The sequence below is a fragment of the Zootoca vivipara genome, chromosome 17 (genome assembly GCF_963506605.1).
Source record: "Zootoca vivipara chromosome 17, rZooViv1.1, whole genome shotgun sequence".
Lineage (NCBI taxonomy): Eukaryota > Metazoa > Chordata > Lepidosauria > Squamata > Lacertidae > Zootoca > Zootoca vivipara.
The window spans coordinates 35,462,603-35,486,011 of record NC_083292.1 but is presented as its reverse complement, the minus strand read 5'-3'; the positions used below and the strand labels follow the sequence as shown (position 1 = coordinate 35,486,011).

General features: G+C 48.0%; 1 protein-coding gene across 1 annotated transcript; it reads right to left on the bottom strand.

Moving 5' to 3' along the window:
- Positions 1 to 33: 33 nt before the first annotated feature.
- Positions 34 to 16,404, bottom strand: LOC118076089 (peptidoglycan recognition protein 3-like). The gene is made up of 5 exons (XM_035098628.2): positions 16,153 to 16,404; positions 13,983 to 14,049; positions 6,612 to 6,822; positions 3,259 to 3,377; positions 34 to 813 (listed from the first exon to the last, which is right to left on the bottom strand). Exons 2-5 carry the CDS (start codon positions 14,032 to 14,034, stop codon positions 632 to 634), a joined length of 564 nt encoding a protein of 187 aa, XP_034954519.1. The 5' UTR covers positions 14,035 to 14,049; positions 16,153 to 16,404; the 3' UTR covers positions 34 to 631.
- Between the last annotated feature and the right edge of the window lie 7,005 nt (positions 16,405 to 23,409).

Sequence of the window (23,409 nt, the reverse complement as noted above, 5' to 3'; positions counted from 1 at the left end):
CACACATATATATATATATACACCAACCGCCATGATGCATCCCAACCACTTAGAGCAGGCACATCCAACTCCCAAGAGACTGCGATCTACTCATAGTATATAAAAAACTGGCAGTGATCTACCCATTGTCATTGGAGGATGGACCAGAGTCGCTGAGTTTTTTTTTAGGGAGCCAAGGTTTTTTTGGGGGGGAGGGGTTTACAAATCACCAGGGGACAAAAGACCAACCAGGATCAACCAGGAACACCCCACAATCAACCAGTAAGTTGCGATTGACCTGTTGGACATGTCTGATATCTAGATGCCAAAATTAGCAGAAGTGCAAAAGATCATTAATGAGAGAACCGCTAAGAGGAGTTTTATTTAAAAACCTAAAAACAGCATAGTACGTACCTGCTGAGCATGCTTAGCGGCCACTGAACAATGAGTGTCTTTTGGAGAGAGGAAATGGAAAACAGGGGAATGGTGAAATGAAATATCCTGGGGAAAGGCATGTCTTAATGGATGGAAACCTCAACAGTTGCAGTCCAGACTGTGGCATTTTGTTGCAAGGTCTCACTTGGAGTCACTCTCGTTCCTCTCTAACACTTCCAGCAACGCAGCGGATGAGTGAAGAAAAAAGGGGAAGTCTTCAGTTGTGCCTGTAATTGGGCCATTTGGAAATTTCCGAACGGATCGCCTCTCCTGGAGAAACAAGATCACTGACATCGCTGTGGGCTACTACGAGGTAATCTGGAGACAGGTACCCGACCTTGACAGAGAAGTCAAGCAGGCATTTCAAAGCTTTCCACGCTGCTTGGTTGGGAGACCTCTCTGGAAGAGAAAAAGATGGTGGCATGAGACTCCAGAGTTTTTATAAACACACCAGTTAGCTATGCTAATTTCTTTAATTTCCCAGGTGTGCAGCCTGGGAGTCATTTTGGACTCACAGCTGTCCATGGAGGTGTGGTTCCCTCGCTGTAAGAAGCCAAGTTACCGGGAACCAGGCAGAGGGCCTTCTCGGTAGTGGCACCTGCCCTGTGGAACGCCCTCCCACCAGAGGTCAAAGAGAAAAACATCTACCAGATATTTAGAAGACATCTGAAGGCAGCCCTGTTTAGGGAAGTTTTTAATGTTTAACAGACCATTGTATTTTAATATTTTGTTGGAAGCCGCCCAGAATGGCTGGGGAAACCCAGCCAGATGGGCGTGGTATAAATAAATTATTATTATTATTATTATTATTATTATTATTATTATTATTATTAGCCTGTTGGATCAGACCACATGCCCATCTGGACCAGCATTCTGTTCTTACAGTGGCCAACCATATTTCCCTGAGAAACCTTTGGTCTGATGCAGCAGGGTTCTAAGTCCATTTTCCAGCATCCTATTTCACAGTAGCCAGCCAGACGTCTCTGGTTAGCTCACAAGCTGAAAATGAGTGCTATAGCGCTCTCCAACTCTTGTTTCCCACTGACCAGAGGTGGACCGCAGACATCATGACTCATAACTGTTGATAGCTTTATTCTCCATGAATCTGCTTAATCTCCTTTTCAACAAAGGAACTCAACAGATCTGGTTTGATCTGGCTTGAACTCTATGTGAATGGACTCAACGCAGTCTAGAACATTCTAGACTAGAATGTTCTAGAAAACGTGACCATGTGCCACGTTTTCAGAGCACACACCTGGAGGGCAGGTGGGGGAAAGCAGGGGTCTTGCATCAAAGCATACTTCAATTTCTTCTGTGAAACAAAAACTGGAGAACATTCCCTTCTAAAAGATTGCTCTGTAGCAAGCTGACTCTTTCACACGCATCCAGGCCCAATTTAGGAATGTATCACAGAGCAACCTTTGACTTCAGAGGACCAACACCCTCCCCTTCAGTACAATGCAAACTGTGTTCCCTTGAGAACCTCCCAACAGTGGCATTCATCTGCACCATCCCATACAAAACATGCAATCCAAAGGGTGAGGTTATAAGCGAACATAAGCCTGGCTGCTGGATTGACCCAATGGCCCCATCTAGTCCAGCACCCAGATGCCTCCATGGGAAGCCTGCAAGCAGGACAACAGCAACTCCCATTCACGATTGCCAGCAACTGGTACTGAGAAGCTTACAGTAGGGTTACCAGATGTCCCCGTTTCCCTGGTACAGTCCCCGAATTTGCAAATAAGTCCTGGGATTTCATCTAATGTCCCCGGGAAATGCAGCGGCGGCAGTCTCAGTAGCCCAGAGCAGTTGGCTCTAGCTGGCTTCAGGAGCTGCTCGGAAGTCCCCATTTGATGGTGGTGCAGGAGCTCTAAGATGCAGCTTCTGGGCTGCCTCCACCTTCCCTGACCCCAGCAACTAAGCTGTGAAGGGAGGCTTCATGCTGCCTATCGGAGCAGCCTCCCAACTCCTACTTGTGTGCAAGCAGGAGCGGGGCGGGGATCTCTCCCTTCCCAGCTGAGGGATCCCCGCTTCCTCCTGCTTGCACGCAAGTAGGAATGGGATTGGGGCTGCTCCGATGGGAAGGGAGGCATCGCACTGCCCAAGCCTCGCCGCCGCTCTCAGCCCTCCTTCTCCACCTTCCATGTCTGACCCACGGCACTTTTCCAACACCACTGAAGAACCAACAACTCAGGGGCTGCCCAGGCTCATGGAGAAAGGAGATAGAAGACTTGGAGGAAGGGGAAACGTGGCGGTTGAGGTCAAGGCGGCAGCCACCCCTCTGCCACCTCCATCGTTGCACCATCAATGTCCTGAACATGTAGTATTTATTTATAGATAGATAGAAAGATGATAGAATGCTTTTTTTCTTTTAAAAAAAATGTTTAGGAGTACTCTCATTGAATTACTGCCCCTCACTGAGGTCAAACTTAGATTCACAAAACATTTAGGGGTATGTGTATCCCTGCATACCCCCCCCAAAGCACTGGTCAGATGATAGATGATAGATAGATAGATAGATAGATAGATAGATAGATAGATAGATAGATAGATGATAGATAGATAGATATCCCTCTGTTCCTATTAAAGTTACTCCTAGATCCATCACCATGGGGACTGGAATCTTACTTCGTTTCTAGGCATGAGGCCATAGCTCACTGGTAGAGCAACTGCTCTGCATGCAGAAGGTCCCAGGTTCAATCCCCGGCATCTCCAGGTAGGGCTGGGGAAAGACCGTTCTCTGAAACCTTGGAGATCCCCCACCAGTCGATGCAGGCAATACTGAGTTAGATGGGTCAATGATCTGACTCGGTAAAAGGTCTCCTAAGGCATGGATCTACTGACCTGTGAAGGTGCCAATGAAAGCGATGCCCAGGGACAAATCGTTGTAGCCGTAGGTGTGAGATCCAACATTGCGCCAGCCGCGTCCTTCATACACAAGTCCATCCTCACCAATCAGGAAGCTTGAAGGGGGAAGGAAGGAAGGAAGGAAGGAAGGAAGGAAGGAAGGAAGGAAGGAAGGAAGGAAGGAAGGAAGGAAGGAAGGAAGGAAAGAAAGAAAGAAAGAAAGAAAGAAAGAAAGAAAGAAAGAAAGAAAGAAAGAAAGAAAGAAAGAAAATATATTCTAGTGAGTTGCTGTGACTCCTGTACTGCAAGCCTCCCAAGACTAAGGATGGGGAGAAATCTGCATCTCCTCAAAGAATACACCATAATCAAATCCTACAAAATTCTACTCCCCCCCCCCGAATTTTACAATCCACTTCTCCAACCCAATTACATACAGTCTTACCTCGGTTTAAGTCCGCTGTGGTTTAAGTACTCTCAGTTTGAGTACTCTGTGAACCGGGAAGTGTTTACTTCCAGGTTCCATGGCACGCGGATGTGCAGAAGCGATCTGTGCAGTGCACGCATGCGCAGAAGCGATCTGCGTGGTGCGCGCATGTGCAGAAGCACTCTATCAGCGCTTCGCGCACGCACACTATCACTGCTCTAAGTAAAGGGCCCCTGACCATCAGGTCCGGTCGTGTCCGACTCTGGGGTTGCGGCGCTCATCTCGCTCTATAGGCCGAGGGAGCTGGCTTTTGTCCGCAGACAGCTTCCGGGTCATGTGGCCAGCATGACAAAGCCGCTTCTGGCGAACCAGAGCAGCGCACGGAAACGCTGTTTACCTTCCCGCCGGAGCGATCCCTATTTATCTACTTGCACTTTGATGTGCTTTCAAACTGCTGGGACCGAGCAACAGGAGCTCACCCCATTGCAGGGATTCGAACCGCCGACCTTCTGATCAGCAAGCCCTAGACTCTGTGGTTTAACCCACAGCGCCACCTGAGTCCATCGCTGCTCTATTTGAGTACTTTTCAGGGAGCGTACGGCTCTCTGGAACCAATTCTGTACTTAAAGCGAGGTACCACTGTATATGGAAAATGAAAACAACAAAGACTGCATTATATTAAACTGTCTGCAAATAAACAAATACAACAGGCAAAATATTGAAATCTAATGCTAATGTTTTCATTAAATTGATATTTAATTAAATTAAAATTCGAATTAAAATTCGAATTGTAACAAATTTTCATGATGGCTTTTTAAAAAATCACAACAGCAGCAGCAGCAAACCACATGTGGAGAGGTGGCAAACTGAACTTACGATGTGGAAGAGACACAGAGAAACTAAGCAGAAATGCCTTTTTACATGGAAGGGTGGGAAAGGAAGTGAGCGAGAGATGAAGTGTGCACTTCTTTTATCACTTTTCCTCTTTACACCTCTTGTTTTGTTTGCTAGGCAGATGCAAAGACCTCATCCAAACGAGGCCTCAAAGTGGCTAATCTTCTTTTTAAAGCAATACAGGACAGTAGCCATCACAGCCCTTTGTGGGAGTTGGTGCCATCATTTAATTATTTGTTGTTGTTAAAATTCATTAGTTCCTTCTTTTTTTACCAAAAGGAACTGAAATAGGCTTACATCAGCAAAAATAAACAACAAATGCGTATATTATTGCTATGCATGTGTTATAAAACTAGCGAAACGGATTGTGCTTAAAGTAATCTAGGCTCTTCAATACGTGCAAAATTCCAGTCTAAAAGCAAAAAAGACAGTAGCAATTTCCCATATGGAAAAACAAGCTGATTCACAGCAATGTGAATTAAGTGTGATTGTTGTAAGACTTGAATCTCTTTATAAACAGCTACAGTGGTGCCTCAACTTACGAATTTAATCCGTTCCGAAGGCACCTTCGTAAGTCGAAAAATTCATAAGTCGAAAAACGCCATTGGAAACGCGATTTCCCATAGGAATGCATTGGAAATGGAAAAATTCGTAAGTCAAAGCAACGCTATCTAAAAATTCGTAAGTCGAATAATCCCTATCTAAAACCACCGTGGTTTTCTTTCGGATGTCGAGACATTCGTAAGCGCACGGCCATTACCCCTATTCGTAAGTCGAAAAATTCGGTTGTCGAGTCGTTCGTAAGTCGAGGTACCACTGTACTGACTTGCTATATTATTCTGGAATCCAACACCTTTCCCAGTCATTTTTTAAATAAAAAATAGAGTTAATTGTTTACAATGATGTGCTGTGTGAAGATGTCATTTCTTTTGTTTGTCATGTGTCTTGCAACATTCAGTTCCACTGGAATATCCCCAAGTTCCAGTGTTGTGAGGGCTCATTGCAAACTCTGTTAAATTACTAATTGGCGGGTGGGGGCTCACAACACCTGTATCTATTTTATTGCTTCAGTTCCCCTGTTGTTTGCAAAAGGGGTTTAGATTATTCGGAGCCTATCCAACCCAGCTCTGGAGCGGTAAGATCCATGGGGCAAGGACCTGCCTCTTTGCTTTGTCTTTGAGCTTCTAGTCCTTATGGTTATTGAGATATATAGGGAAACCTATTCAGGCAGTGTGTGTGTGTGTGTGGTCGTATCTTGGTTCCTGAACGGCTTAGTTGCAGAACAAAACGGCTCCTGAATGCCACAAACCCAGAAGTAAGTGTTCCAGTTTGCAAACGTTTTTCGGAAGCCGAACATCTGGCGCGGCTTCTGCTTGAGTGCCAGAGGCTCCTGCAGCCCATCAGAAGCCATGCATAGGTGCCAAGTTCCGGATTGAAAGATCCGGGATCAGCAGCGCCGCAGCGCCGGAAGTCGCTTCTATGCACTTCCGGACATGCGTAGAAGCGACTTCTGGCGCCGCAGACATTTTGGAAATGGGCACAGCAGCATCAGAAGTCGCTTCTACGCATGTCCAGAAGTGCGTAGAAGCAACTTCTGGTGCTGCTGTGCCCATTTCCAAAATGTCTGTGGCGCTGGAAGTTGCTTCTACGCATGTCCAGAAGTGCGTAGAAGTGACTTCTGGTGCCGGCGCGGCACCAGAAGAACATGGCTACCAGCAGGAGCTCCGTAATCCGGGGGGAATACAGGGTATTTTGCCATTCAGGACACCTGCAGGAAATGGTAAGAAAATATGGGGGTTTCCCAGGGAAAACGGGGTACTTGGCAGCTATGAAGCCGCACCTTGGTTTCCGAACAGTTTCGGGAGTCGAACTGACTCTGAGAACCGAGGTACCACTGTAGGTTACTTTATTGTTAAATTGATATTTAAAACAGCTTATGCAAAGTCAAACAATGATATCAGCTAACAGAAATACAGCAAGGAAAATAGATAATTAAGATATTTTAGTACAAGAATAAGAACAACGCTCTTACTTATAGGCCACATCGCACCACCTTTTGAGGCCCAGGTGATAATCCTGCGCATTCCTGACTTCTCTCGCACATTCGGCTTGCGTCTTGCATGGATTCTGAGCCGTATGGATGATGATAACGTACTCAGGTGGGAGGACCTTCAAAGGTTCAGAGCAGTTGGCTGGCTTTGCACCCCACCTGGAGGGGGTGATGAGTTTGAAGCACCCTGAAGCTGGAAACACACAAAAGGAAAACTGTGAAGTAACACGGGTGTGCGGAACCAGAGCTTACAGCATTCCTTTTGAGCTCCACCAATCCTCTTGGTTCCAGTGCAAGCCAACCGATGGCTAACCGAGAGCCAGTGTGGTGTAGTGGTTAAGAGTGGTAGACTTGTAATCTGGGGAACCAGGTTCGCGTCTCTGCTCCTCCACATGCAGCTGCTGGGTGACCTTGGGCTAGTCACACTTCTTTGAAGTCTCTCAGCCCCACTCACCTCACAGAGTGTTTGTCGTGGGGGAGGAAGGGAAATGTCACAGTGGCCGGAGTGGACTACTTCAGAGTAACGACGCTACGCAGCTCTGCATTTTATTCTTTTATTGGTGCTGCGTATTTACAGTGCTCAAGTCATTGCTATTTACACGGAGCGATGTTGTCAGTCGGTTTCAGAACCTCCTAATGGCTTTTGGCGCGTCTTTCTCCAACACAAAAGCTTTGGCAGACCCATCCTCTTGCCCCTCCTCTTCCTGCGTAATTCTGGAGTTGGAGGGATGGGTCTTCCCCCCTTGCTTGCCCCTTCCTGTCCCACCTGGGACCCTGGCTCCTCTACCTTGCCTGAGCCTCGGACACGACTTCCTGCTTCCCCACTGGAATCGGAACTCTCCCTGCTTTCCCCTTTGCTCGGGGACGGGCTTGAACTCAGGAGGGGAGGGACTTCGCGATATCCCCTGTCCCTCACATCCACCCCCCTCCCAAGCTCTCCTTCACCCCTCCCCAGGCCCCCCCCATGTGTCGGTGACGACTGGAAGCCTAAGAACTCAGTGCTCTCCGAGCCCGTTGGTGTGAATACCTCCCCCCAGTCCTGCGAGCCCCCCCCTTCCGCCTGGGCGGACGGGAATCCCAAAAAGTCCGTGGCGTCAGAGCTGGTGGGGGTAAAAACGTTCTGCCAATCTGCTCCTTCCGCTGACTGGGTGGATCTCGGTGACACCCATACCTCATCCTCTGGTTCCTCAAACTCCGCTTCCCAGCGCCATGGTGAGCTGCTCTCCCGTGCCTCCTCCTCCTCCCCCTCCCTTTCCATGTGCCAGGGCTTGGGTCTGTGGGGAAAGAGGGCGTGAAATTCTTCCACCAAGAATTCCTCCTGTATCTGAGTGGCTGGGACCCATTCATTCTGGGACGGTGGAGCATCCTCCCATGCCATGAGGTACTCCAGTCCCCCCACCCCCCACCTTGAATCCAGGATGGCCGTGGCCTCATTGAGTTGCTCCCTGCCTTCCCTCTCCCCCCCTCCCTCGGGGGTTTGTTCGCTGTCTCGGAGCCTGCTGCTTTCCCTGTACGGCGACAGCAGCGATCTATGAAACACTGGATGCACCCTCATGTCCTCTGGCAGTGCCAGCCTGTATGCCACCGGGTTTACCTGTTGCGTGACCGTGAAGGGGCCCAGCCTTTTGGGTGCCAGCTTTTTGCACCTCCCTCTGGTGGGAAGGCCCTCCGAGGACAACCACACCTTGTCCCCCACCCTGATGACCTCCCCTTGTCGCCTGTGGCGATCTGCCCCCTTTTTGTACGCTTCCTTGGCCCTCTCCAAGTGTTCTCTGAGCTGCTGGTGCACCGTCTCCAGTTCCTCTGCCCAATCCTCAGCCTGTGGGCCCTCCTCCTCCTCCTCCTCCCTCTCCCTCTCTGGGAAAGATCTGAGGTCGCGCCCGTAATTGGCCTTAAAGGGCGACACCCCTGTGGAGACGTGCACTGCATTGTTGTAGGCAAATTCTGCTAGTGGCAAGCGATCCACCCAGTCCGTTTGCCGCTGGCTGACGTAGCATCTCAGGTACTGCTGCAGAATGGCGTTGACCCTCTCCGCTTGTCCGTTGGTCTGCGGGTGTCTAGCCGTCGACAAGCTGACCTCCACCTGCAGGAGGTTCATGAGCCGCCGCCAGAACCTGGAAACAAATTGGCGGCCACGATCCGAAATAACCCTTAAAGGTAATCCATGCAGTCTGAAAACGTGATCAACAAACAGTTTGGCTGTCTCTTCTGCCGAGACTGCCCTGGCACACGGTATAAAGTGACACATTTTGGACATAAGGTCCACCACCACCAACACTGCAGTCTTACCCCTGGACGAAGGCAGATCTGTGATGAAGTCCATGGACATCACTTCCCACGGCCTGTGTGGTGTGGCTAAGGGCTCCAGCAACCCTGGTGGCGCTGCTCTGACCACCTTCGCCCGCTGGCAGGTGGTACAGCCCCTTACATAGTCTCGAACATCTTCCCGCACCCCTGGCCACCAGAAGTGTCTCATGACTAGGTGAGCGGTTTTGTCCCTTCCAAAATGCCCCGCTGTAGGGTTGTCGTGCATCTGCTTGAGGACCGTACGTCGAAGCTGGGTGGTGGGTAGGTACAGCGCACCCTTGTAGAAAAGCAGCCCTCTGCGTTCTGCAAAGTCTTTTGCCTGCTCCCTCCCCCCTCTCAGTTCTCTGAAGATGCGGTCGGCAAATTCATCCGCTGCCGTCAGTGCTGTGAGTTCTGCCTCGCTCACCACAGCTGCTCCGCAGGACCATGCCGACGGGGGGAAAATGTGCCTTGGGGCTGGTGGCGCCTCCTCCTCCATGTACTCTGGCTTGCGGGAGAGGGCATCCGCCCTGACATTCTGCTCCCCCGGGATGTAGTGGATGGAGAAGTTGAAGTTCGAGAAGAACTCTGCCCACCGTATCTGCCGCTGGTTGAGCACCCTGGCAGTTCTCCAGAACTCCAGGTTCTTGTGGTCTGTGCACACCTGGATGGGGTGCTTCGCGCCCACCAGGAAGTGTCGCCAGTGCTGGAACGCAGCGTAGATCGCAAGAAGTTCCCTATCAAACACTGTGTAGTTGCGTTCAGGCTGTGTCAGCTTCCTGGAGAAGAAGGCACAGGGTCTCCACTCCCTGTTGGCGTCCAGTTGCAACAAAATTGCGCCCACAGCTTTTTCAGAAGCATCTGTCTCAATGCGTAGGGGCGCGTCCTGCACCACATGGAACAGGTTTTGGTCTGAGGCGAACACTCTCTTGAGGCTTTCGAACGCTGCTTGCGCCTCTGGTGTCCACTTGAACTTCTGCTTGCCTCTCAGGCAGTCCGTGATGGGAGCCGTAACGCGAGAGAAGTTCTTGATGAACTTCCTGTAGAAGTTAGCGAAGCCTAGTAGGCGTTGGGCATCTTTGCGCGTCCTGGGGCTGTGCCAGTCCAGGATGGCCTGCACCTTGTCCTTGTCCATCGCCAGCCCCTTGTCTGACAGCTTGTAGCCCAGGAAGTCCACCTCTTTGGTGTGAAACTTGCACTTCTCCAGCTTCACATACAGGTGGTTCTCCTTCAGGCGTTGCAACACCTCTCTGACATCTTTCACATGCTGCACTGGGTCATTCGAGTAGATAAGGATGTCATCTAGGAAGACCAAGCATTTCCTGAAGAGGAGGGACCCCAGGACGTGGTGCATGAAGGCCTGGAAGCATGCTGAGCCCCCTTGCAAACCGAAGGGCATCACCAGATATTCAAAAGAGCCCAGAGGCGTGAACATCGTGGTTTTCCATTCATCTCCTTCCCGGATCCTGATCAAGTTGTACGCCCCCCTTAGGTCCAGCTTGGTGAAAATCTTGCCCCTGCGTGCCGCTGTCAGGAGATCATCCACTCTGGGCATGGGGAAAGCCACGGGCTCTGTCACCGAATTCAGCCGTCTAAAGTCCACCACAAGACGGCGCTGTTGCGTGTCTTTCTTGTCCACCCAGAAGACCGGGCTGCCCCCTGCTGCCTTGCTTTCCCTTATGAACCCCCGCTTGAGGTTCTTGTCGATGAAAGCGCGCAGATCCTCCAGCTCCTGGTCTGACATGGCGTACAGCTTGGCTGGGGGTATCGTCGCCCCTGGCACCAGGTTGATCTGGCAGTCAAAAGGCCTGTGCGGGGGTAGGTGGTCGGACTCCGCTTCGCTGAAGACCTCCTGCAGGTCCCAGTACTGCTTGGGTATTGCCTCACCCCCTTTGATATGCATGGTGGCCACCGTGGCTATCGGAGGCCCCTCCCCTGGTTGGTGCTGCATGCAATGTTCCAGACAAAAGTCTGACCCAAACGTGATGCACCTCTGGTGCCAACTGATGGAGGGGTCGTGGCGCGCCAGCCAGCTCATGCCCAAGACGATGGGGGGGTCTGAGATGGTGGTGACGTTGAACGCCAGTGTCTCTGAGTGCCTTCCCACCGTCATTCTCATGGGGGGGGTTTGATGTGTGATGGCCCCTCCCAGCAGCTCCCTGCCGTCAATGGTTGCTACGTGCAGAGGAAAATCCAACTGCAAAAGCTGGATTTGGTGCTCTTCTGCAAAGCTTCTCGAGAAGAAGTTGGCGGACGCCCCACTGTCAATTAAGGCGAGGACCGTCAGGGGATAGCCATTTGGGAGCGTTAGCGTCACTTCTAGAACCACTCCTGCTCTGGGAGGGGTGGGCTGGCTCTGCACCTCTCTGTGCGGGTGGGCGGGCTGGGGCTGTTGTCTGCTGACTGTGCCTGGCTGCTGCCCCTTGTCTCCTGCAGCCAGGCTTTCCCGTTTCCCTGCTGTGGTGCTGCGTCAGTGGGGGAGGGCACCACCGTTCCCGCCTTTCCTTGCCACTCCCTGCGATGTGGGCAGTCTCTGACGAGATGCTGGGGTGAGTTGCAGAGAAAGCAATTCCCGCCCCTTCCCTCCTTGCGTCTTGGCGCCGCTGGGGTTTGAAAAGCCCGCGCGCGCGCGCTATCAATCTGCATGGGCTCCTGGTCCTGGCTGGCTCCAGGCGTGGCCTGAAAGGGTTGTTGAGGGAGTGGCTTCTCCTGCGACCGTGGGAACCAAGCCCGCTTTGCGCGCGTCGCTTGCTTGTCGTTCCACCGGGATTCCTGCCTCACCCCCACCGCCAGAGCTGCTTTGCTCAGCTGATCCATAGTACTGGGCTTTGGACCTCTCGAGAGTTCATCCTTCACCTCCTCGCTCAAACCCAAGTAAAACGCAGCTTGCATGGGAGGCGAATCCAAAACCCACCCCAGTCTGTGCACCAGCATGGTGAATTTCGCCCAATATGCGCGAACTGTCATATTTCCTTGGCGTAAATTATGCAGTTCCTCCTTAGTCTGGTCCAAATGACTATCGGACGAATACATCGTCCTCAAACCTTCTAGAAATTGTTGGACATTTTTCATGCAAGGATTCTTGGTTGCGATTAATGGTCTTAGCCACTCCCTGGCTGCTCCGGTGAGATGTTCCACAATAAACGCTACTCTGTGCTCATCATCGGGGAACTCATTCTGGTGCAGCTCAAGAGCATACACGATCTCAGTCTCAAAGCCCTGAAACTCCTTCGGGTCTCCATTGAACTTGCTTACAAGGGTCCCTGCTCTCCTTCCTGGCAGCACTTGGACTTGGGGAGCCCCTCCCGCCTTGTTTTTCTCTGCATCCAGCTTGTTTTGGAGGTCTACCGCCACCGCCCTTAAATGCTGCTCTTTTTCCTGGAGCTCTCTCACCTGTTCCGCAAGTTGTAGCCGGTCGTCCTGGACCTTCTTAGTCTCCTCTTTAGCTGCCTTCAATTCTCCCTGCGCCTGCAGCGACAGCTGTTGCAGTTCTAGCTGGGCTTGCTCAGCGATCTGCCGCCACTTCTCCGCCTCGGACACGCTCATCCCGGCAACTCCGAAGTAGCCCAAAAATGATTAGGAGGTTGCTGTCACAGTGGCCGGAGTGGACTACTTCAGAGTAACGACGCTACGCAGCTCTGCATTTTATTCTTTTATTGGTGCTGCGTATTTACAGTGCTCAAGTCATTGCTATTTACACGGAGCGATGTTGTCAGTCGGTTTCAGAACCTCCTAATGGCTTTTGGCGCGTCTTTCTCCAACACAAAAGCTTTGGCAGACCCATCCTCTTGCCCCTCCTCTTCCTGCGTAATTCTGGAGTTGGAGGGATGGGTCTTCCCCCCTTGCTTGCCCCTTCCTGTCCCACCTGGGACCCTGGCTCCTCTACCTTGCCTGAGCCTCGGACACGACTTCCTGCTTCCCCACTGGAATCGGAACTCTCCCTGCTTTCCCCTTTGCTCGGGGACGGGCTTGAACTCAGGAGGGGAGGGACTTCGCGATATCCCCTGTCCCTCACAGGAAAGGAGAATGTTAGCCGCTTTGAGACTCCTTCGGGTAGTGATAAAGTGGGATATCAAATCCAAACTCTTCTTCTTAAAATCCTAACTGAGGTCTGCTCAATGAATTATGGCAGTGCAAGATTTATGTATAAGCTAAAGAAGCTATCGTGTTTCTGCGAAAATAAGCCATACCCCGAAAATAAGCCATACCCCGAAAATTTGCCACACCCCCAAAATAAGCCATAGTGATAGGCAGTTTAACCTTGTAGGTTAAACTGTGCCATACTTAATTTAAAAAATAAGACATCCCCTGAAAATAAGCCACCATGTGTGGTTTTTTTGAGGAAAAATAAATATAAGACGGTGTCTTATTTTTGGAGAAACACGGTATAGCTTAGGGCCCCACTCTCTTGTGGGCCCCCCAAAAAAATTAAGGAAAAAAAACCTGGTTGTACATTTCCAAAACATAAGATCAAAAACAAATAAAATAAAACCTACATACAGCAACAGTGTTTTTGTTGTGTAGGCTCCTATTTGTTATGTGCAAATGGCTATTAGGTCCATAAATTACCATATACTGTAGCATATATTCAACACACACAAAAAAGCGATCATTTGTTGTTGACAAAGAACAGCTGGACAATAAAGGACCTTATTACCTTTACCTCTGCTGCTCCAGAGAAGCAGACACGGAGCAATGGATTCAAACTACAAGAAAAAAGATTCCACCTAAACATTAGGAAGAACTTCCTGACAGTAAGAGCTGTTCGGCAGTGGAATTTGCTGCCAAGGAGTGTGGTGGAGTCTCCTTCTTTGGAGGTCTTTAAGCAGAGGCTTGACAGACATATGTCAAGAATGCTTTGATGGTGTTTCCTGCTTGGCAAGGGGTTGGACTGGATGGCCCTTGTGGTCTCTTCCAACTCTATGATTCTATGATTCAGTAGCTTATGGCCTCATCAAACCTAAATCCGACCCTGAGTTATGGTATCCCCATGCATTATCAGGTGGTACTGTCATGTTGATGATCATACCACATCCTCCTGTTGTTTCGATCGGCTTTCAAGCTTACCTTGTGACAGAGCACACAGAAAAAGCAGAATAATCTCTTGGCTGGCCATCATCTTGCTGTTAAAGACCTGTGGGAAATAAAATATTGATGGGTTAAAGCAGGTCTAGACAACATTATATATAATCCAAGCGTGTGAGGATATTACAGTAGACAATGGTCTATGAAACAAAGAGATGGAAGGCTTACATTTAATCACAAGGCTATTCATAATACATTTGCAGAATATTATTCGGATTTATATCAAATAACTGAACTTTTGGAGAAGAAGACTGAGTTATATTTGGGAAATTGCAGATTGCAATTTGAAAGCTGAAACAAAATAGATCACCCCCCCCCCCCAGTCTAAATAAGTTTTGCACTTCTTTCTATTGGTAGTAGTAGTATCCCACCCTTTCTCCGTAGATCTCTGGGCAGTTCACAGCATACCTCATGTGACTAATTTTGTTTGATAATGTATGGCAGGGAAGAGGCACCCAAACGACACAGAAGGCTTCTCAGATTATTGTCTTCCTGGACAAGATAGGCAGGAAGTGGGATCATACAGACCTAGCACCCTGCTTAATCAGGATTTTAAAAAATGATTGCATCAGTTTTGGCATCTCATGTGTGCAGGGTGATTGCAACAATTATGAATTTAGATCAGATTGGGTTCATACTCAAAACACATACTGCAGATCCAGTATGCTATTTATTAAATGTTACATTTGATTGTACCGTAGAAGGAGGCAAACTCCATTGGCTGCTGATACCTATAAAGCATTTGATCCCCTCGAATGGTGCTGCTTGTTGGGTGTTTTGAACAAATACCAGTTGGAGGATAAATCTACAGCAGCAACTGCTTAGTTGTATAAAGTGAATGATGCCACAGTGTGTACCCATGATCAGGATTCCTCGCCGATTTTTATTTGAAGGGGTACTAAACAGAGATCTCCCTGGTCCCCATTGCTCTTCACTCTTTTTGCAGCTGCTGGCTGAATTTATACATCTCAGTTTTTTACAAGGGGACAGTGCAGAGACCACCTGTTGAGTCTTTATGCTGATGATACAGTGTGTATGTTGAGAGATCCTAACAGGGCTTTACTGGCAGCATCACCAGAATAAATAAATTTTGGTGAAGCAGTAGGCCTGCATACAGATTTGAATAAATCTATTATTTCCTCACAGATTGTCTTTTGCCTCAGGCAGAGAGGGCAGGGGAGACAAGCACAACAGGCCTGGATTTCCTCATTTGGAAGAAAGCCAGACACATGTACCATCTGAAGAGGGCCTTCCCATAAGACCATTTGCAGTAATATACAGTGCCACAAGGGGAGGGGCCATACTTTCAGTCCAGACAGGGTCCTGTGATCCTCCAGATGTGATTGGCTCCCACTCCCATCAGCGCCAGCCAGCACGGCCAATCCTCAGCAATGATGGGAGATGGAGTCCAGCAACCTCTGAAAGGCTACATGTTCCCCATCCCTGCCTTAGACTTTGGTCCATCTTGGTTCAGTATAATCTGCATTGACAGCTAGCAGCTCTCCAGGATTCAAACAGGGGTCTTCCCCAGTCCTACCCAGAGAGACCTCCTGTATCAATGTGTGTACTTTGCCATGGAGGTATAACCATCCTCACCTTCAAAAAAAAGATGGGCAGGTGCTGTTGGGCTCTACCTGCCATCTTCTCCAGCCAGCATGGTCAAGAGTCAGGGATGATGGAAGCTGTAATGACCCTGCAAATGTTGCTGGACCTATCATCCCCTGTGAGCGTAGCCAATGGCCAGAGTTGGCGGGTGTTGTAGTCCAAAAGAGGGCCACAGATTCCCCAGCCCAGCTGTAGCATCATTTGACCTGGGATAGCTCAGTCAGTAGAACCTGAGACGCTTAATCTCAGAGTGGTGGGTTTAAGCCCCAGGTTAGGCAGAAGATTCCTGCATTGCAGGAGATTGGGCCAGATAACCCTCGCGATCCCTTCCAACTCTGCACTTCTATGAGTCTGTGAATCTAAAGCCCAACAATAAGAACGGATAATCCAAAACACAAAATAATCTCTCCACGCTGCTGCCTCCCATCAGCCAGCAGTCAGAGATAATGGGAGCTGGAGTCCAACAACATCAGGGTGGGGAAGAAATGAGCTCCCTGTCCCTGGCCTAGCCCATTTCTTGAAAGCCCAGAAACAATTGAGAACCTACCTGTGCCCGGTTTGAGCTTAGCCTTCCTTCTAAAAGCTGCAGGTTTTACCTCTCTCCCTTTTAAAGGGAGGCGGAGGATTGTGGGGGAAGTCAGAATGTCGAAACCAATCAAGAGCCTTGGGCGAAGTGTCGACGGGCTGTGGATCCTGGCAGTGGCAAGGGTGTGAACCGAGGGATAATAAGGAAGTGTTAGGAAACCCCCTAGGATTGGTGCAGATCCATCAAGTCACAGAGACAAAACCAGAGGAAGCAAAGGCTTTCTCTCTTGGAGGATTATGTAAGCGAAACGCATTTTCAGAAGGCATCTATGCTGTGACAAGGGAAACCCAGCTCTTACGTCATGCTAATTATAATATGAGTTATGATGTGTCACACCACCTGCCCTTGAGATGTTTAATATCCCAGGGAAGGCTTTGATGACACAAGGAGATTTCTGTTCTAACAAACTGTTTAAAAAATAAAATAAACCAAGGTGAAATTAAGCAGGAAAGCACAAGCATGGTGTGACGGATTGGGCTGGCTTGAGTAGAACTCCAGGGTGTTAAGTGTTAAACCCAGCCTCTTAGTTGATTGACGGCATTCCATTCCATGAGGGGCGGGACAGCCAAGGGTTTAAAGAGGATGGGTAGCCGTTAATTGAGGAGAGGAGAGAGGGTTTGGGGAGCGGGAGCGTGTGGGAGGTTGTGGTGTAGGTTACTAGAGTAGGTGTAGATGAGGAATTGGTTAGGTTTGTAATTATATGATTAACAAGAACAGTTCTATTGAAACCACATTCTTGTACACATGAAACTTGAACGCAACCGTTAAGATTTTAAGACATTAAATGTTAAGTTAAAGTGCCATTTAAACTATCGTCGGTGTGATCTTTCCAGCAGAGGTATCTATTGCTCATCTGGTGGGGATACTCATTAAAAGGACAAAACCCCTATCTAAAACAGAAAGGATAGTTTGTTGTCCCTTGAGTGCACCGAGAGGGGGAGGAAGAGGGAGACTGGTTCAAGGGTGACACAAAGTTTCCTCGGGAGGGAGGAAAGCTTCACAGTGGGGAAAGCTCAAGTGATGAGAACCCCTTACTGGTGTGTACACTAAGAATAGTCTCATATTCACCCCAGAGCTTAAAAAGATACCGGGCCACGTTTGGGCTGGAGAAGTACTCTCATTTTATTTGTAAAACCCACAAGGGATAGGGGGGTTACAATAAGGATATAGGGAAGAGTAGAGAGGTTTAGTGTTACCTCAGAAATCCCTATTAGTGCTTTTTATAATTTGAGAGGTTTTAAAACAAAAGACGTAAGGTGGGGACTTCTTACGTTGCACATGGCTTGCAGGCCGGTCCCAGCTTTGTGTTAGGATCTCTTACTCGTGAGTAGGACCCTGGCAGAGACACATGCCCGACTGGCATGTTCTCTCCCGCCTGTTCGATCGTTCAGGAGCTTCAAACTTATTCTTCAGCCCGAACATCACAGCGACTGATGCCAACTGACATCAGCACACTTATGGATCCGCAGAGTTTGCGCAATTGCGCAACAGAACTCAGTAGCACAGCATTTGGCTAATCTACTTTATTTACCATAGGTCAACATAAAAAAAAACCAAGATCATGGCCACTGGTCCCATCACCTCCTGGCAAATAGAAGGGGAAGAAATGGAAGCAGTGAGAGGTTTTACTTTCCTGGGCTCCTTGATCACTGCAGATGGTGACAGCAGTCACAAAATTAAAACACGCCTGCTTCTTGAGAGAAAAGCAATGACAAACCTAGACAGCATCTTAAAAAGCAGAGACATCACCTTGCCGACAAAGGTCCATATAGTTAAAGCTATATAGTGATGTATGGAAGTGAGAGCTGGACCATAAAGAAGGCTGATCGCCGAAGAATGGATGCTTTTGAATTATGGTGCTGGAGGAGACTCTTGAGAGTCCCATGGACTGCAAGAAGATCAAACCTATCCATTCTGAAGGAAATCAGCCCTGAGTGCTCACTGGAAGGACAGATCCTGAAGCTAAGGCTCCAATACTTTGGCCACCTCATGAGAAGAGAAGATTCCCTGGAAAAGACCCTGATGTTGGGAAAGATGGAGGGCACTAGGAGAAGGGGACGGCAGAGGACGAGGTGGTTGGACAGTGTTCTTGAAGCTACGAACATGAGTTTGATCAAACTGTGTAAGGTAGTGGAAGACAGGAGTGCCTGGTGTGCTATGGTCCATGAGGTCACAAAGAGTCAGAAACGACTAAACAACAACAACAAACTTTATTTACATATAATACCGTGTTTCTCATATTATAAGACACGTCTTATATTTATTTTTTCCTCAAAAAAACACACTATGGCTTATTTTCAAGGGGTGTCTTTTTTTTTTCCTCCTCCTGCCGCGGCCGGCATTGCTGCTGTGCCTATCACTATGTCTTATTTTCGGGGTATGGCTTATATTCCTTGAATGCTTAAAAATCCTGCTATGGCTTATTTTATGGGTATGTCTTAAAATATGAGAAAGAGGGTACACTCAGAGCACTGCAACATGGCTCCCTCTCTCTCTCTCTAGCATCAGACAGCAAAGAAAGAACAAAGGACAATAGTCTCACTTCAGGAAACACAGTAACAGAAACATCCTATCTCCGTCACTTCCCACTGTGTGGAGTCAAAACATACACAGTCATGTGATAGACAACAATCCCATGACTGCACAGGGAATGAATCTCTAAAACTTTGATCCTGGCATCTATTATTATTATTATTATTATTATTATTATTATTATTATTATTATTATTATTATTTAAACGAATACATTTGTATAATTTGTATACCACTTGATACCCGAGGTCTCGGGGGTGGTTCACAAGATAAAATCACAATACAGTGGAACCTCGGTTGTCGAACGTAATCCGTTCTGGAAGATCATTCGAAACATTCTGAGATTCCATTGTATAAGAACACAAAATACACAATCAAAATAAAAACAATAACAACCCAATAACCCCCCCCAACCTATTTTAAAAGGGCATCAAACGTCGATCAGCCAAAAGCACATGAAGAAGGGCCTCAGAAGATGATCTTGAGGTCTGGGATGGGCTGGGAATGTTCTGCATCTGGAACCCAGGAGAGATGCTTCCAGTCAGTGCTGACAATACTGAGGTAGATAGAACTGAAAGAAGGCAGCTTCCAGTGTTTTATGGGAAAGGCCATAGCATGCAAAAGGTCCCAGGATCAATACACAGCACCTGCAGGTAGGACTGAGAAGGACCTTTCTCTGTCTAAGCTCTTGGAGAGCTGCTGCCAGTCAGTGTAAACCATTTGAGGCTAGATGGGTATTCCTAATGGGTCTTAAGGCAGTTTCCTATGTTCCTAAACTTTGCTGGCTAAATTTCTCGCCTTCCTGTTTCACTTCAAAGGCATGCTAGTCATTTGGGGGGTGGGGGACAGATTGGTAAGATTTTCAAGCATCCCTAGATGATCAGGAAAAGGGCTGAAGCCAGAGAAAATGAAGAAAAACACACCTAAAATAAAGGGTCTCCAGTAGGGATGGTGGAGAAATTACCATATTTTTCACTCCACACGATGCACTTTTTCCCTCCTAAAACCATACCTGCCAAGTCTCCCGCTGAAAAATGTGGGATCAGCAGCGGCATGGAACCGGACTTTGCGTAAAAGCAACTTCCGGGGCCACTCTGCCCATGTGTGGGCACTGGAAATAGGGCAGAGCGGCACCGGAAGTCGCTTCTACACATGCCCGGTGGCCATCTTGGTGACGGCCACTGCCATGTGGCCACCATCAAGATGGCCGCTGGGCATGCATTGAAGCGACTACCGGTACCGCCCTGCCCGATTTCCGGTGCCCACACATGGGCAGAGTGGCACCCAAAATGGAGGCTCCCTGGCAGGTAGGAAATCCGGGGGATTTCTGGGATTTTTCTCCATTCGGGAGAACAGCGGGAAACGGGTTAAAATCCGGGGGTTTCCCACGAAAAACGGGATACTTGGCAGCTAAGCCTAAAACAGAAGGGAAAATCTCTGTGTGTCCTATGGAGTGAAGGCGAGAGCCGTGCGCAGCGGGAAATGGGCTCTCGGGCCGCCTCCTTGACAGCGGGCGGGGGGGGGGTGTCTTGTTTTCCTCCACTAAAAATGAGGTGCACCTATGGGCCAGCCAGTGCGCCCTATAGAGTGAAAAATACGGTGAATTCAGCACACATTTAAAGGAGAATCTATCAAAATTGCCCTTTTTGAAATAGTATGAGAAGCAGAATACAGCTGTCTGTCCAAATTCACGCTCACCTGGATTTCGTGATGCTGTTCTCCAATCAAGCAATGTTTACCCAAAAATGCACTTACTAATGCATAATAATGTGTACATTAGTGGAAATAACACACAAAATCCATTATATTACAGAAAGTGGCTTGGGGAAATTGTGTACCTGGGTCAAAACTGCCCTTATGGAAATCTGTTTATAAGGATCAATCTGCACTAAAAATGCTCATGAATTTTTAGGAGGATTTAAAAAACAAAAAAAAAAAAAACCCCATCATATATTCATTACTGTAAACATTTTCCAATCTTGTTCTCTTATTCTATAAGTTAGGTCCGCAAGCTGCGCCAATTCCATCAGTTTAAGTTGCCATTCTTCTTTAGTCGGGACCTCGTTCGCTCTCCACTTTGGGGCTAACAAAACACGGGCCGTAGAACGATTTTTTTATATGTGTGTAGACTCCAACCTTGTCTTGCCTCTTCATTTGCAAGGCAGCCTGCAGAGCCCTATTGTGCCACAAGGTGGCAGGATGAGACTCCAGGAACTTTGCCCAAAGGGAATGCCACCCTCTGTTTTGAGCCCTGCACATCTGTTCTATATAGCTTTATTTGGGTCCAAATTAACTTCTACCAATGGTATGCTCTATACACACATAAAAGAATCTGATCTGATGTGGGGGAAGCAATCTCCGCCACACCTGAAAGCAGCAAGCTAACTTAGGAGTTATTCACCTTCAAGAAACTCCCATCTATCTTGAATTTCTTCTCTTTGAGTATTTCTGACCCCACTATCTGACCATTAGTTCTTTAAGCTTTCGGAAATCAGCCTTCTTAAAGTCCAGAGTGCATGTCCGACTTCATTCCTGCTCATGAGCTCATAGAGACTGCAAGCAGCTAAGTAGAACTTTGGAACCATCTATGTTTTTTTTTTTTGTACGTTTGTACCGGTATTATATTAATTTAAAATTTGATTATTTTAATAAATCTGACATAGGAGTTGGCTCCTATGCAGGACTGGATTTAGGTTTGATGAGGCCCTAAGCTACTGAAGGTAATGGGGCCCTTTATATGTCCAGCTGTCCTTTGTCGACAACAAATTGTCGCTGTTTTCTGTGTTGAATATATGCTATATGGTAATTTATGGACCTAGTAGGTACCTAAAGCCATTTGCGCATGTTGCCATGCAAGCAGTCTATGCAGAATATAGGCACCCTATATATAGAAAGGAGCAAACCAGTGATATTTGAGGGAGCAGGCTAGCAGGCAGGTCCCATGACTAACATCATAGGAGCCTTCACAACACAAAACACTGTTGCTGTATGTAGGTTATATTTTATTTATTTATTTATCTTATATTTTGGAAATGTACATCCATCGGTTTTTTCTTTAAAAAAATTTGGGGGCCCCAAGAGAGTGGGGCCCTAAACTATAGCTTGTTTAGCTTATACGTAAATCCGGCACTGATTGTGGCAAAACCTGGGTGCTCTGCAAAAATGGTATCTCCACTTGCAGGAAAACCTTGCATTATTCTATTGTGCCACCAGGTGGCAACAAATATTCACCAAATGCACAGCAAATTCCCTTTTCCTAAAAGATAAAAGATAAAAAGATAGAAAGAGCCCACAGTCTCTCCTCACCCATCCACCTGCACAATATCAGCCCCTCCAAGTGTCCGCATTTTTCAGGGACAGTTCTGGATTTACAGAAGCCATCCTAGTTTCTGATTTGATCCAAGAATGTCCGGTAAAGGTAAAGGGACCCCTGACCATTAGGTCCAGTCGAGACCGACTCTGGGGTTGCGGCGCTCATCTCGCATTATTGGCTGAGGGAGCTGGCGTACAGCTTCCAGCTCATGTGGCCAGCATGACTAAGCCACTTCTGGCGAACCAGAGCAGCACACGGAAACGCCGTTTACCTTCCCGCTGGAGTGGTACCTATTTATCTACTTGCACTTTGATGTGCTTTCAAACTGCTAGGTTGGCAGGAGCTGGGACCAAGCTCACCCCATCACGGGGATTCGAACCACCGACCTTCTGATCGGCAAGCCCTAGGCTCAGTGGTTTAACCCACAACACCACCCGCGTCCTCCTTAGGCTTTTCCTTAGGACATCCCTATTTTCATCAGAGAAATGTTGGAGGGCATGGAGTTATGTGACTCTCGAGCCAGGGAGATAAATAACTATGCAACCTCTAAAAGACATCTGAAGGTAGCCCTGTATAGGAAGGTTTTAAACATTTAATGTTTTATTATGTTTTTATATACATTGGATGCCACCCAAAGTGGCTAGGACAACCCAGTGTTATAAGAATTTTAAGGTCTCAAATATAGAATAAATATTCATAAATGCACACATATCGAAATATATGAACCATGTGTCTGAAATAGTACAGGAGAGCAATCCTGAAGCCATTTTACTCTCCCAATGACCTCAAATATTCCTCTGCAGTAAGGGAGGCAAATGGCGAAAGCTTTCCCCTTGTCTTTTTGCTTGCAAATCCTGCCTTAAGGACGTATTTGCGTATGAATAGGGTGAGCCTGTGACCTGGATTCAGGAACTAAAGAATTAACCATCACAAAAGAATGGCCAGGCTGCCCAGGTAATGCAGTCAGTGACCATTATAAGGTATCCTGGCAGACTGGATTTCTGCTGTAAACCAGCTCCTACTGTGATGTATGTATGATGTTTTTTGGGGGGTGGTCTTGGGCTACAGGGTGGGCAATTTCAAAATTCTATATAAGAGCTTGTGCACCATTGTTCAGGGGTCTTCTCCCTCCTGAGTGTGGTGAGTTGGGACCCTGTTGCAACTGTTCGTGAATAAAGATCAGGCTTAGTAGCCGCTTTGCTTCTCAGTATACTCTGGTCAGCCTTTGTTATTTTCTCCTACCGATAGGGAACCCACTTAATGACTCTATACGGGCTCCGGAATACCCCATAAGGGAAAGGGAGCAGTGTTTTTTTTATATAACACCAGTTTATTTATATTATTGTGTTGTTTATGCTATTCAGCACACTGCT

What these genes read in the sequence shown, in the direction of transcription:
- LOC118076089 (XM_035098628.2), bottom strand. Translation starts at nt 14,034, where the DNA reads ATGATGGCCAGCCAAGAGATTATTCTGCTTTTTCTGTGTGCTCTGTCA. An exon ending in TGGTGCGATGTGGCCTATAA is followed by an intron (nt 3,378 to 6,611) that starts GTAAGAGCGTTG and finishes TCCCCCTTCAAG; the next exon opens with CTTCCTGATTGGTGAGGATG. An exon ending in TTTCATTGGCACCTTCACAG is followed by an intron (nt 814 to 3,258) that starts GTCAGTAGATCC and finishes TTTCTCTTCCAG; the next exon opens with AGAGGTCTCCCAACCAAGCA.